Here is a 16,119-nt window from a genome sequence, read left to right as displayed (position 1 = left end):
CACCTTTCTATTTCATCTACTCTAGAGGCCATTACAAACATCTGTGATTCATGGGAAGTCGTCAAAATATCAACATTCACAGGGGTTTGGAGGAAGTGGACTGCAACCCTCAGGGAGGACTCTGAGGGGTTCAAGACTTCAGGGGAGGAAGTCACGGCAGACGGGGAGGAAAGAGCAGGAGAACGAGAATCAGGAGCGGAGCCTGAGGACGGGATGGACGGGCTGCAGCCTCATGATGGAACCTGAACGGATGAAGTTGCTTCTCATGGAGGCGCGAAGAAAGTGGTTTCTTAGATGGAATGTACTCTGCTGAAGACGCTGTGAAGATTGTTGAAACAACAACAAAAGTTTGGAATATCCCATAAACTAGGCTGATAAGACAGCAGCAGGGTTTGAGAGGACTGACTCCCATTCTGGAAGAATTTCTCCCATCGCTCCAATGCTGTCAAGCAGCATCACATGCTACAGAGAAATCCCTCATGAAAGGAAGCGTCCGTCGATGAGCCAAACTTCGTTGTGGTCTGTTTTAAGAAATCGCCACAGCCACCCCAACCTTCAGCGCCCACCACCCTGACCAGTCAGCAGCCACCAGCAACAAAAATATTATGACTCCCCGAAAGCTCAGACAACAGTTAGCATTCTTAAGCAATAAAGTATTTTTAAATTACATATATATTTTTCTTTCGACATAATTCTGTGACACACTTCATAGACGAGACATATCATATAAACATAATTTCCATATACACTGGGAAGCTGAAAACTTCGCTAGACTCCCTTAGCTGTGACACTAACTTCACGGCAGCGGTTTGGAGCAAAGCCTGCAGCCCCTCTGAGCTGGGCCTGTTGTGCGTGACCAGTGCTGAGCGGGCAGTGTCGGCACACCGGCAGGAGTACGGGGAGGAAACCTGCCAGGCCCCGGGGGTGGGAGGAAGAGCATGTAAGGTAGAGGAAATGTCTTGGTAAAGACCTAAGTGTGATCAAGTTCAAGGTGTCCTGGGCAGCAGGGCGCGGCTCAGTGTATGCTGGCCCTGGGGAGAGGGAGGGAAGGCTAGAAGTGGGTACGGGCTGCAAAGGCGGGCTCTGGGCAGGGGGTCAGGAGGCTGGCCTGAGAGGCGGGGATTAGGGACTGTGGTCTGCGGGGGTGGGTGGGGGCGGCATGGAGAAGGTGACTTGCCCACCTGGAGTAGGGCACAGGTGTAGTGGTGTCCCAAAAGCCAGTTCATGCCCGTTATTAAGACCTGACTGTTATATTGTCATGAATTTTAGGAGCTGGTCGATTTTCCATGGGTAGTTTGAGATCAGCCGCGGTGCACGCATTTAGACCACAGAAATCCGCAGACATCACAAATCAGGTTTTCTCAGCGCTGGTCGTTATGTTGCACAGTGATGGGCATGTGTGTGCGTGCAAGCGTGTGTGTACATGCACTGCACAGAGTCACTACAAGTCACAGGGACGCGGCCTAGTGACAGGCAGACCCGGTACGCCCCACAGAAGGACACGCGGTCCCGGCACACTCACCAGTCTGAGGTTCTTCATCGCCTGGGGGAACATGCCTTGGTGCAACTGTAGTTTGCCAACTTTCATTACCTGCACCCCTCGGACGGGATGGCTTCCGGGGAAGAAAATCCTGGAAGAAACCGAAGGGTAAACCATGTCAGCAGCTCTCACCTTTGTGGCCAGCGTCCCATCAGGAGACCATGAAAGGGTCGGGGGCAGACCCTGACTGGGGGTGTTTGGGAGCTACCGAGAGGGTCAGCTGGGTAGTCAGGACAGGACAGTGTCCTCTGTGTCAGAAGGAAATCACAGGCCTGGAAAGTCTCACTAATCAACATGAGAGAAGGGAGACAAGGGTGGATCTCTGCGTCTCTCTCTTGGTGGGGGAGACACGTGGAGAGAGCACGTGCTGAGCTTATCCTCCAGCCTTGCCTAGGAGGTTCCAGCACCTAGAACAGGCCTGGAACACAAGATGGCCGCTCGGTACATATTCAGTCAACGAATGAAGTATTCACGACGCCCCATGGAGATCCCACCGAGAAGCCACCATGCCCTCCTTTTAACCACCAAGCCCTTGGAGTTCATCGTGGCCCATCTTTTGTACAGGACCTGTGTATTTACTTATCATCTCACTACAGTACAGAGCTTTTATTCCGGCCCCCCATCTGTGTTCTCCAGGATGTCCTGCATGCAGGAGGTGCTCAATAAAAGCTTGACCTCTTCCCCACATAACAGAATAGAGAGGGTGTTATAAGTAGAGCAAGGAATGAAAAACTCAGGGCTATGCTCCGGACCTGATATAACCTCCATGTGATTCAACAAGAATTTATCGTATCAGATTCAATAAAATGTGTACTTCTGCCCCCGCAACGTCTAGCTTAGTCTACCAAACTCCTGCTGTGTGTTTGGGATTGTTCCTGGGGCCGGGGGATGTCTAGCCGTGAGCTTTCCCCTCAAGGCCCAACCAGCCCACCAGACACAAGACAAACATTCATACCACAGTTAGAAAATAGGACAGGAGAGGGCACCGCTTTGTGCCCAAACGAGGCCTAAGTGCACGGCCACACTCAGTGCCCTGAGTGAATTGCACGGAGAGGATAATGCAAGAGCTATGAGGAGAGAGAGGCGACTGGCGGTTGGTTGGACCAGGAAGGTTTCCTGGAGGAAGGAAACAGGATGGAAACTGGCCTCCAAGGGTTGGGGCCAGCTTGGCTGGGCGGGAACAGGGAAGCCCATTCACGCTGCTAGCATGAGCAAGGGCACGCTCCAAATGCTACTTGTCCAGAGACGAAGGTTCTGCCCTAAGAGTCATGACTCATGGGGCTTGCCGTGTCCCAAACTCCGCTCTGAGGGTTTCTCACTTGTGAACTTGTGGAACCACATTTAAGCTCCACTGTGTGACGGGCAGGAGGGCAAGTCACCAGAAGACCTATATTCTCTGGTAAGTGGACATGGTCTCCTTGCCATTCCCTCCCCTAAACCTCAACTCCTCCCCACACGAAAGGTGATACAGAAACTCCTTTCGTTCGTGCTCTTCAGAAAGTGGGAAGCAGTCCTGGAGAGGAGGTATTTCAGTCCACAGGAGGTCGGCCAGGCTGCTTTGAAAGAAATGCGAAGCGAGGGGGAGGGGAGAGACAAAGGCGACCCCTGGGTCTTGGATTTTTCTTCATCTCTTGAGTGGGCCAGGAGATCAGTCACTTCACCCCTCACCCCGGACAAGATGAACATCATTATCTACTTGTGTGGAAGAGACTTTAAGAGCCGCAGACAAAAGGCTTAAGTACAGAACACCATTATCAGGAGGTAATTGCCCCGGACGCTTTCCTTGAAAAGCACACCTGGATTTGGGATTTGACTTTATTGCTATGAATATGGACTAATTAAATTTAAAGGCCAAAAAGTAATTTTATACTAAAAATCATGCCACTAAATGGATGTCTGTCATGTCGGTTAGCAGAAGGAGAGAAACACCCTTGGTTCCGTGCTGGGAGAGAAAGTGGCGTGTAATTATGCCCTCACAGGTACCTGCTCCGGCTGCCTGAAGATATTAAAGAAAAAAACAAAGTGAAGTTCAGTCGGGAGAGGATGAGGCAAACGCCTCTGCCAGGGGGACTTCCACATAAATATTTATGGAGCAGTGTCGCGGCTCCGGTGAGCGCTGACCGTGTGCCTGGATTGTTTCTGGAAGCCTCCCAGCTGCCATCTGGAATAACAATCACGATTACTTGCTGGAGTTGCACCCAGAGCAACTCCGGGGAAGCTCCCTCCTGCTGGGAGAAGGTCCGCAGCGAGGGCACATGGGTGACTGTGATGAGGACAGAGGAGGGCCTGCCAGCTATCTTCAATCATGGCTCTGCCAAAAATGAAGGCCAGCGAAGAGTCTGACCCAGAAATGGCTTCAAGGGGGGCCTAGGAGTGCAGGGACCAAGGCAGGAATCCGAGGAGGATGGAGCAGGGGGGCCTATGAGAGACCGTGTTCTGCGCCCAGGGTGGTGAGGAATGAGAAGTCCCAGGAGAATCCTGCCCTGGATGGGACCCAGTCTAGCTGCAGAAGTGAGGCAGATAAAATCAGGACACGGAGAGGAGAGCAAGGGCTGCCGTGGTACAGATGTGTGGCTCCAGAAGCAGGAGAGCCCTTGGTGACCAGGGGAGCCTTGCTGGAGCCACACGGCCTGAGCTGGTCCCGTCGGGAAGGGGCCACGGGATCCCAGGACAGGCACGTGGGGCATGGGAAGACAGGGCAACTCAAGTGGCGATCAGGAGACAGAACACAAGGTGGGATAGGACAGCAGCCTCAGGCCAGGCCACACAGAGACAGAAATGCAAAGCCAGGAAGTTTGGACTTCTGCTCGTCTGCAGCTGGGCACCCCTGAATGGGGCTGTGATTATTTTCATCAGAATGGGAGACAGAAAATCTGAGAAGAGGCGCTACAGGCAGGACAGTAGGAACAGGACGGAAGAGAAAGCTCTGATAGAGCTGATGAGGCAGGGTTGAGAGGCTTGTCGGGCTCCGGCAAAGCCGGAGGCGACAGCGGGACCAAGGAACAGAAACGGCAGCGACAGAAATGCAAGCAGAGCACACAGGAACAAAATCACTCCGTGGGCCTACTTGTTGGGCGTTATAAATTCCCTTTCCGTAGGGACGATGCTAGCGATCACGCACTCCAGAATGCTGAGCCCAGGAAAGAAAAACTGCCTTTATTTTCTGTGGCGAGTAAGTGCCTAGGAAGGAATGTGCTTAAATAAGCAGAGCAAAATAGCACACACGCTAGCTTTGACTAAGACCCACAAGCACCAGGATTTTGCTGCCCTACTCTACGAGGAGGCTACGAGTCTGGAAAGTGGAATGCCTCAAGCTCAAGGCTCTCAGGTAGTCCTGGTGGCAGGACCTGCCCTGCTGGCCCCGCTGAGGTTTCCCTACACGATGTAATTACCAATCACACTGCTTCACTCCAGGGAGCAGCTTTGGCATTGAAAGGAGGAAGAAAAACATTTATTGTTCGGGATGATTTTTTTTAGAATTGATGTCAAAGACATGACTGAAATTAAAAGAAGAGCTCAACTTGCCTCTATAAACTGTACTTCAGAGTAACCAAACAGATCAAAGAACGATGGAGAATTTTATAATGGATGGATTATGTTGTTACCATCAGAACCCACCAACCACTGTTAGCATCCTTACAATGTAAAAATCAGACCTCGGGTGCTCTCTGATATCATGCAACAGGAATCATTCTGTACTATTTAAACAAACAAAACTGAATTTAATCAAGCCCACGCAGTTAAGTTTCATTTCATGGGAAAAACAAGTGATAGAGGATCAAATAGAAGCAGCCAGCTAAATCTGAGATACGGGAAATTCTACAGGACTTTGATGCGCAAGTTCAACAGGTCGCTGGCATGAAAAGAGAAAGATGGCAGCAGAGGAGACCACTTTAGATTAAGAGAGACTCAAAAGATACAACAACCAGATGTCACATACAGCCCTTGTGCATCTGACCTCAAACAAAACAATCATTAAAAGACATTTCTGGGAATTCTAGGAAATCTGATCATGAAAAGGCAGTGTCGGCATGTAAGGAAATGTCCGCATTTTTCCGAGATGCCAGCTAATGTATGAATGGATAAAATGATGTCATGTCTGAGATCTGATTTAAATTTCTTCAGCAGAATTTCTCCCTCCAGCAATGTTGGATTAGTTTGTTTCACATCAAAGCCCTTGTTAAAAACAAGAAAAGTTAGCCAAAATTTACAAAATAATTGAAGATATTACAGACCACTGAGGCAAAGGGATCTGGAAGAGTCAAAACTGCAGAAAGAACAGAAGCTCAAGAAGGTGATTCTTAAATTTGCTGCCACCTTCCCCTTCGCAGACTTGAAAGGCAGACGGGCTCAAGAGCTGAGCAGAGGTTTTGACCATCTCAGAAACAGACATACAGAAATGAGCTCAGGGTGCAACAAGGATGAAAAGGAGCCCTGTAAACATCCTTGGCTTTCATCTGTGGCCCCCAAAGGGCTACAGTCTAAGAGTAGTGTAAACCAGAAAGAGAGCAACCCTCACAGACTCAATCTGTTCACACTCTGAAGGGATTAATGTGGTGTGTTCCCACAAACTACCCGAAGCAAAAGTAAATTCTCTTTGAAGTAAAATGTCATCCTGAACCTAAAATTACCTTTCTAACGTCCTCCAACTGCAGGACACTCGGTAAAATTATAACCGGGCATACAAAAAGCAAAGCACTGTCTGAAAACCAAGGGGAGGAAAAACCATGGACAATGAAACAGACCTATGGGTACTCAAAGTTAGGTCTTTAAATGTAAAAAGTATGTTTGAGAACTTAAATAATCGAAAAGAACTTTAGCAGAAAATTAGAAATAAAATAAAAAGTAACCAATGAAATTTCTGGAACTAAAAATAGAAAACCGGAGTCAAGAACTCAATAGCTTGACATCAGATGCAACACAGTCAAATAAAGAATTAGTAAACTGGAAGGCAGGTCAAAAGAATGTATCAGTTGCAAAACACAGAGAGGCAATGAAATGGACCCGGGGATCTCATATACATTAAATGGAATTTCAAATTAGATTAGAAAGGTAATCAAAGGGGTCAAAGAAATATATGAAGCTATAATGGCTGAGAATTTCCAAAAGTAATAAAAGATAGCAAGTAACAGATTCAGAAATGCTAAGAAGTACAAAATAGAATAAAATAATTCAACACAAAGGGGGGATGAGAAATAAAATAAGTGTTGCAAAATTTTAAATTACTGAATCTGGATGATGGATATAAGAAGGTTCATATTTTATTTTTGTGTATGCTTGAAATTTTTCATAACAAGAAAAAGAGGACACTGAGTTTTACTTTTTCACTTTTGGGAATTACAGACTCTGGTAGATAACTGTCTCAAGTTTCAAAAAATTTTGGATTTTTAATGATTTCTAAGCCTCATATAGAAATGACATGGAAAGTCACGAGGGACTGGGCCAAGGAAGCCTGAAAGGTAGATGGAGTCACGTGATGTTCCTCACGGCTTAAGTTAAGCCAGCTGCTGTATGAAAGTTACTCATGCCTTTGTGGTAGGGTAGCTTCATTAGTAATATGATACACTTTTGTAGTTAGTTTTTAAAAAAAGAAAAAAGAGGGGCGCCTGGATGACTCAGTTGTTAAGCATCTGCCTTCAGCTCAGGTCATGATCACAGGGTCTTGGGATCAAGCCCTGACTTGGGGTCCCTGTTCAGTGGAGAACCTGTTTCTCCCTCTCCCACTCTGCCTGCTTGTGCTCCCTCTCTTGCTGTGTGTCTCTCTGTCATAAATAAATAAAACCTTAAAAAACAACAACACAAACATCTTAACTTTGGGAAATGAAACCAAGGAAAGAAAAGACAGACCAGTATATACTATACTAGAAATCGCTTCAAAACAAGAACTATTTCTTACCATGACCTTAATTAATTATACAGTTAGTCTGGAGATGTGCTCTTCGGCAAGAGGCACAATGAATCCTTACTCCTCCATCACCTCCACTGCCTGCCTTGCTGGCTACAGGAAGATCAGAGCCATGAATTCTCACCTGTTTCCAAGAAAGGATGATCCTGCATTCTTGCCTCAACTGAAGCCTCACCTCCTGTTTTATCTGTGATATGTTGCCGGGCCCCCATCACTGACAGGGGGATCTGATCTGCTCCACACCCCAGCACCTACCCCTTGAGTATGAGAAAATAAAATGCATGTGCCTGTTATAATTCCACCACATATTACCACAGCATTTTATAACCTTACAATGAGATTTTGTCTCACTGCAATTAGATTTTTCTTAGGTTTCATTTACCCCCACAAAATGAGAAAGCAGAATCATCGCCTTATGCAAAGATTACATTTTGACTCCTCTTAATTTCCACTAAACAGAGGTTCCCCCACCCAAAAGGCAGGACTTTCTTACTCTCAGAAGTTTAACAATTTATACTTGTTGGTATGTTACCTATTGTTACGAAGAATCTCTAAATCAGAGAAGAACACAAGAGCTTTTTATTTTAAATATTTATGTAATTTGGGCTCAGAAGCAGAGGTTTTACAGTAGATAAATTTGAATGAAGGAATTGGGATATTTAGGCTGAAGTCCTGCTTCTACCAAGTAGTTACCTGACTGTCCCCCTCACATCACAAGTAACCTAAGACAAGAGATGGGAGAACATTTAGAAATATTCACAGCTACATAGAAACACAAGCTAGTATCATTAAGTCCTCAGGGCTAGTGAACATATGGTAATTAGATGTGACACACTGTTACATCCACACTGAAAGAAACAATAGGGGAAAACCACCTGATTTTATTGCAAAGTTTAAAAAAAGTGTCCCAATAGCATAAAAATACTTCTTTCCAATGGCCAAAGGGCCCACTTGGATCAGCTGTATGTTTTCCTGTTTTTTTTTTTTAATGCCAGCTGAATGGGTAGCAATGCAGAGAAGCCTGGTGGGACCGTGGTAGTTGAGAGGACACTGACTGAGGGGCACGGAGCTGCCTTGTTAAGGAAATGCTTCTGTTGCAGATGGGGTTGAATTTTGAACCTGAAAGTTTGTGTTTTCAACTTATCTTTGAAAAGTGAATTGCGAAGACATTGCCCGTGTCATATTTGTAATTTGCATATTATGTTCAACTGTTTCTGTGTAATGCTGGGTTCGAGCACCATGTTCTCACCCACTTGCCAGACCTGCTCACGAGCAGCCTGGGACCCCAGCAGTTCGGCCAGCAGCGGCAAGACATCATGGTGTTGCCCAGAGCTGGCGCTGCCTGTAGGACGGTGCTGAGGACTGCTCAGAATCCTCCAGCCAGGCAGGATGGTACTCTGCTGTATGCAAATAGTTTCCTGTAATGCTAACAGTGGGGACTGGGCTGTCCTGTATCTGGCTTTTGCCCACATCGTGCCTTGTAGTCCTCTTTTTCAGGGTGTGAAATATTTAACAATATTTTGAAGTATTTCGAAAAGGCTCGCCAGCATGATTGAAATACAAAAAGATATTTTAAAATGTAATAAAATGCTGGTAAGATAGTAAAGAATTGTCAGGCCAAAATCGAAGTGAAGAGAGACCCCTGAGAAATAAGTAGAATGCTGCGACTATGGTATGCTCGTATGCTGGTGCCTCTGGCTTCCTCTATTTTGTTTGACTTTTTGTTTTGTTTTTTTTTTGTTTTTCTAAGCTTGGGGGGCATAAGAGCAAGTCCAGTGTCTACCCAACATCATAGGGTCTCACAGAATCCTTCCTTCTTGCCAATTTCAGGAGATGGACTACAAAGAAGAGTCATAGTAAGGCCAAAAGAAGCCAGAAGCCAGTAGAATAATATCTTCAATGTGCCTAGCACAAAAAATTCCTAGTCTAGTCTTCTATATCTCAAAAATATCTTCCATTAATCTGAGCATACAGCTAAAGGGTTCAGGGTTGCTTTTTGAGGTGAAGAAAATGTTCTAATATTGAACGTGGTGATGGCTGCACATATCTTTGACTATAATGAATTGCATGCTTTTGATGGGTAAATCATATGGTTCTATGAATTATATTTCTTTTTAAAAAGATTTTATTTATTTGACAAAGAGAGAGCATGAGCGGGGGGATGGGCAGAGGGAGAAGCAAACCCCCAGCTGAGCGGAGAGCCTGATATGGTGGTCGATCCCAGGACCCTGAGATCATGACCTGAGCGGAAGGCAGACGCTTAACTCACTGAGCCAGCCGGGTGCCCCTCTATGAATTATAGTTCAATAAACTATTTAAAAAAGAATGAGACATTAGTACCCCCCAAAACAAAAATACCAAGGTACATATCTAACAAAATATGTACAAGCTCTATATAAGGAAAACTACAAATATTTGATGAACGAAATCCAAGAAATAAATAAATGGAGAAGTATTCCATGTGTTGATAAGACTCAATATTGTCAAGATGTCACTTTTTCCAAACGTGGTCTACAGATTCAAAGCAATTCCAATCAAAGTCCCAGCAAGTTATTCTGCAGATATCAGTAAACTGATTCTTTCACATAGAGGCAAAAAGACCCAGAAGACCCAACGTGACAGCGGAGGAGAACAAAGTTGGAGGAATCGATACACCGACCTTCAAGACTTACTCTAAAGCTGCAGTAATCAAGAGGGTGTGATATTGACGAAAGAACAAGCCAATCGAGGGAACAGAACAGGGAGCTCTGAGCTCTGAACGACCCACACATGCACAGTTGACTGATCTTTGACAAGGGAGCAAGGGTAACACAATGCAGCAAAGTCAGGTGTTTTCAACAAATGGTGCTGAAGCACCTGAACATCCACGCTGCAAACAAAAACAAAAACAAAAAAATGAATGCAGACCCAGGTGTTATGCCCTTCACAAAAAATGAACTCAAAATGGATCATAGATCTAAATGTAAAACACAAGCAATGAAATTGCTAACAGACAACCCAGGGGAAAGCCTAGATTAGTCCTGGGTATGGTGATGTTTAAAAAAAAAAAAATTTTTTTTTTTTTAAGATTTTTCATTTATTTGACAGAGAGAGCAAGAGCACGCATAAGCAGGGGGAGGGGCAGAGGGAGAAGCAAGCTCCCCGCTGAGCAAGGAGCCCCATGTGGGGCTCGATCCCAGGACCCCAGGATCATGAACTGAGCCTAAGGCAGACACTTAACTGACTGAGCTACTATGATATCCCAGTGATGCCTTTTTAGATACAACACTGAAGACATGATCCATGAGAGAAATAATAGATAAGCTGGAAAAATGAAAGCTTGGGCTCTGTAAAAGACACTGTCAAGATAAAGGGAAGGTAAGCCACAGACTGAGAGAAAATATTTACAAAAGACACATCTGATGAAGGATTGTTATCCTAAATATAAAAAGAACTCTTAAAACTCAACAATAATAATGAAAAACTAGGAAAATGGGCCAAAGACAAGAACAGACGTCTCACCAAAGAAGAGATACAGATCGCCAATAGGCATATGAAAACATGCTTCCATTAGATGTCATAGGGGAAATGCAAGTGAAAACAACGAGATACCAGTACACATCTAGTAGAAGGACCAAAATCCAGAGCACTCACACTACCAGATGTCGCCGAGGATGTGGAACAATGGGAACTCCCCTTCCTTGCTGCTGGGGATGTGAAATAGTGCAGCCACTTTGGAAGACAGTTTCGTGGTTTCTTATAAAACTAGACATACTAAATAAAGTAAACCATATGATCTAGGAATCATCCTCCTTGGTATTTACCCAAAGGGGTTGAAAACTTATATCTACACAAACACACATATAAACTTAGAGCAGCTTTACTTATAACTGCCAAAACTTGGAGGTAACCAAGATGTCCTTCAGTACATCAATGGATAAACAAATTGTGGTCCATCCAGACAATGGAATATTATCCGGTACAGAAAACAAATGGTCTGTTAAGCCATGAGATGATATGAACAACTTTAGGTGTGTATTACTAGGGGAAAGAAGCCAATCTACACTGGCTACATTTCGAAGGTGCGACATTCCAGAAAATGTAAAACTATGGAGAAAAAAAAGTCAGTGGCTTCTGGGAGGTGCAAGGGAGGGATGAACAGGTGGCGCTCAAAGATGTTTAGGGGAGTGAAAACATATGAAACCATAATGATGCACATGTCATTATGCATTTGTCCAAATTCAAAAGATGCATGACACTGAGAGCAACCCTTAATGTAAGCTATAGACTCCAGTGATAATCACGCGTTAGTGTTGTAATGAATGTCCCGCTCTGGGCGGCGGGAGAGTGGAGAAAGCCAGAGGCTGTGCATGTGCCGGGTAGGAAATATATGGGAAATCTCTGTACCTTCAATTCTGCTGTGTACTTAAAACTGCTGCTGCTGCAAAAAAAAAAAAAAAAAAGTCTTAATTTAAAAAAAGAAGATGAAATAGAGACATTTTTGGAAAAAGAAAAACTGAGAATTTGTCACTAGCAGATCTGAACAAAAGGAGCTTCTAAAGGGTGTGCTTCTGGAAGAAGCCAAGTGAGCCAAGATGGAACGTCTAAGGTACAAGCAGGAATAAAGAACAAAGAGAACGCCGAATATGGGCAAACCGACGAATACTGACAAATGAAACCGCAGTTTTGTGGGAGTTAAAAATACGGTAAAAATAAAAATATACAATGATCACAGCATACCCGTCAACAGTGAAGAAAACGGGACTCACGTATCCTTAAGAGCTTCTCTACCCAGGAAGAACATGAAGCAGTTATACGCACATTTCCTTTATAACTCTTTAAACAGCTCATGTGTGATTTATATACCCTTTGGAATGTATGATATATTTAACAATAAGAAGTCTTACAACCTGATTAGTGCTCTGTTTTAACTTCCAGGTACAAAGCCAGTGTGTAAAGAAAAATTAGGTTAATAGATAATCTAGAGATTTAATGATCTCCAAAGACTGAACGTTGGATCAAGAAGGGAACGCTGTGGTTTAAAAAACAGACATATCCTACCCTTGTTTGGAGGGAAAAATGATACTCATAAAAATTAAAAACTCATAAAAAAGCGGCAAAACCTAGTTTTAAACAGATGAAATACAGTTTGCCATCAATAATCTTACCAAGTTGTGTGCCTGTATCTAACAATACTATGAGTGCTGTTGTTGACTGTGTTCCAGAAGCATGACTGGCACTTTTACTGAAATCAGCTGATACAGATGCCAGGTACTCCAGAGCCCATAGGCCTTGAAGAAGTTTTAAGTTCCCAGAGCACAGGTGTTGGGAGGTGCTGGAATGTGGTGCTGGGAAGTAGAAATATTCCTTCTTCTTCAGTGATTTAAAAAAAATAATTCTATTGGGGCATAAAAGCTGGCACAGCTGAGATGCAGCGTCGTGAGAAAGTGAGTCTGTAACAAGGAGTTGGGAAACTGGGGTGCCAAGGCCAGATCCCACCTGGGGTGCGTTTTCACAAATTGTGTGACTGGCGCACAGCCACACCCATTCCTTTGCGGATGGTCAGAGGCTGCTCTCCCCACACACCAGCAGGACCCAGGAGTTAACTGTATGGCTTGCAAAGCCTGAGAGACTGATTACCTGACTTTGTACAGAAAAAGCTGGCAGACACCTGCTCTATAGTAAAGGACTTTCTAGAAGTAAGAGGCTGGAGATAGGATCTCATACCAAAAAAAAAAAAAAAAAGAAAGAAAGAAAGAAAGAGAAAAGCTCTATAATGGATAACTATGAATATGTACTGGAAATGTGACTCTCTAGTTGTTTTTGTCACCAGTAACAATAATGATGACTATGATAAGTAAAGTTAGAGCCCCTGCTACATAACAGGCCCTGATCTAAGGACTCCATCTGCTTTAGCTCAATCTCTCTCTCTCTCTCTCTCTAAGATTTTATTTATTCACCTGTTAGAGAGAGAGAGAGTGCACAAGCAGGCACAGAGGCAGAGGGAGAAGCAGGCTCCCACTGAGCAAGAAGCCTGAAATGAGACTCAATCCCAGGACTCTGGGATCATGCCCCGAGCTGAAGGCAGATGCTTAACTGACTGTAGTTCAATCTATCTGAACACAACCCCATGCATAAAAACTTTGTCAAAGATGATATGAAGTGATCAGAGTCTTCTCTGCAAAAACGAGTATAAAACTGGAGAGAATTGCCAAAAGCAAACATCTCAGGGCATGAGAAATTGACCAAAGGTAGACAACGAATTGGGAAGTTGTTCATTCTTAAAATAAAACAAAACAAAAAAACAGCTAGAGCTTAGGGTAAGCAAAGAAGAGGCCTGCTTGCCTGGGACTCTTCCCATCCACGATCCCCCCCCACACGCCCCAGGGAGCCACAGAAGAACAGAGACAAGTGCTCCATAGCACCTGGGTAACTAGGAAATTGCATGCCCATAAGAGAGCCATAAGAAAGACTGGCAAGAAGAAGAAGCCAAGGGAGACCACTACGGACTCTGAATGCATACACCTTCCCACACACAGCAGAGGGGGGCAGCCTTTCAGGTGAAAGACGTCTGAGCAGCACCCCTGTCCACAGCACTGGCTGCCCACTACACTATGCAGGGAGCTAGGGCTAAAGCAAAAAACTGAGCAAAGACATTGTTAATAAGCTGCATCTCACCCCCCCCCCCCCCCCCCCAGTTTATACCCGGGCCAGTTACAAAACCACCAGCAACAGCCTTCAGAGCAATAAAACAGAATGCGGACTTAGTATGTGATTTTACGTATTCGATTTTCAATTAAAAAAATTATTAGGCTGCGGTAGGGGGTGGGACGGCCCCCAGATAAAGCTACGATCTAATCTGCACAGCCTGTGAACATGTCACCTCACTCAGCAAAGCAAACTCCGCAGATGAGATCAAGGCCAACGAACTTGAGGTGGGAGAATGGCTTAGGTCGCCCAGGTGTGTATTTTGGGTGGGGGGAGGGGGGCTCCCACCTAAGTTCACAAATCCGGAAAAGCGGAGACCCATCCCCAGCTGGGTCAGCGAAAGAGATGTGATGATGAAAGTAAGGTCAGAGATCAGTCGTTACCTTATTAGCCTTGAAATTCAGAAAGGCAAACCATCAACCAACGAATGTGAGCGGCCTCCAGAGGCCGGATACCTTAAGGAGAGAGGTTTTCCCTTAAAGCCCCAAGGAAGGATCCCAGCCCCACTGACACCTTGATTCTAGCCCACAGAGACCTGAGTCAGGCTTCTGACCTACAGAACTGTAAGAGAATATACTTGTGTTGTTTGAAGCCACTGAGGTTGTGATCATCTGTGACAGAAGCAAAAGAAAACTTGCAATATGTACGTTAGAGACAGGAATCATACCCAACGCAGTTGTTGAGAGAAACGGACTCTGCTGAGTGAAAGACATCAAGCAGAGAGAGTCAATCATCATATGGTTTCACTTACTTGTGGAGCATAGGAGTAAAACGGAGGAGATTAGGAGAAGGAAAGGAAAAGTGAGTTGGGGGAAATCGGAGGGGAGACGAAGCATGAGAGACTGTGGACTGTGAGGAACAAACTGAGGGTTTTGGAAGAGCAGGGATAGGGGGTTGGGTGAGTCTGGTGGTGGGTATTAAGGAGGGCATGGATTGCATGGAGCACTGGGTGTGGTGCATAAACAAGGAATCTTAGAACACTGAACAAAATAAAATTTAAAAAAAAAAGAAATGGACTCTGGGTGGACTCAAATATTAGATTTAGAAAGAAGAATCATTAAAGCAACTATGATAAATATTTCCAAGGAATTAAATTGCATTCACAGAATTAAAGGAATTTTTTTTAATTATCCTATAATGTATTGTTTGCTTCAGGGGTACAGGTCTGCGATTCATCAGGCTTTCACAGTTCACAGCACTCACCACAGCCCATGCCCTCCCCAGTGCCCATCCCCCAGCCACCCCACCCCTCCCACCCACCTCTACCTCCACCTCCAGCAACCCTCAGTTTGTTTCCTGAGATTAAGAGTCTCTTATGATTTGTCTCCCTCTCTGGTTTCATTTCATTTAAAGGTAAACAGTTTTTTAAAAAGGCGATGGGAGGCAGTCTTGATAGAGAAGTAAAACCTGTAAAGAAGAACCAAATGTAAATTCTAGAGTAGAAATGAAAAGTTCATTGGAGGGACTCAGGTTAAGTCAGGTGAAATAATCAGTAAATTGGAAGCCAGATCAATGAAATATATGAAATACCGAATCTGCAGAACAGAGAAGAAAAAAAACTGAAGAAAAACAGAACACTCAAATAGCTATAAGAAGAAGTCAGGTATATCCTGAAACAAGAGAAGAGGGTTAGGGAAAATGGATGCAATTATGTCCAAAAGTTTCCCAAATTTAATGAACACAAAATTTAACTAATACAAATTTAAAATTAACGAATACAAAATATTAGCCCATAGATCCCAAGAAGCTCCACCATCTCCAAGTAAAATAAACGCAAAGAGAATCTACCCAGACACATCGTAGTTAAACTGTTCAAAATTAAAGAGAAAATATTGAAAGGAGCAAAAAAACAAAAACAAAAACACCTCACAAGCAAACAGCAGACTTCACATCAGAAACTATGGAGACAAAAGACAAAACAGTAACAATGTTGAAAGACGCAAGCTGTCCACTAAGAAATCTATGCTTAACACTATTCTTCAAAAGC

The 16,119-nt window shown here is 44.4% G+C and overlaps 1 protein-coding gene across 4 annotated transcripts in view; it reads right to left on the bottom strand.

Moving 5' to 3' along the window:
- Window positions 1-16,119, bottom strand: part of SMYD3 (SET and MYND domain containing 3) — a 699,109-nt gene that overhangs the window by 14,581 nt on the left and 668,409 nt on the right. For all 4 annotated transcript variants that reach the window (XM_045982186.1, XM_045982189.1, XM_045982187.1 and 1 more), the window contains one exon: window positions 1,523-1,631. In XM_045982186.1, the coding sequence (XP_045838142.1) occupies window positions 1,523-1,631 (109 nt within the window). The remainder of the gene's footprint in view (window positions 1-1,522; window positions 1,632-16,119) is intronic.

This window comes from Meles meles, chromosome 17, assembly GCF_922984935.1.
Source record: "Meles meles chromosome 17, mMelMel3.1 paternal haplotype, whole genome shotgun sequence".
Lineage (NCBI taxonomy): Eukaryota > Metazoa > Chordata > Mammalia > Carnivora > Mustelidae > Meles > Meles meles.
Note: the sequence above shows the minus strand (reverse complement) of the source record. Positions and strands in the feature narration are given on the sequence as shown.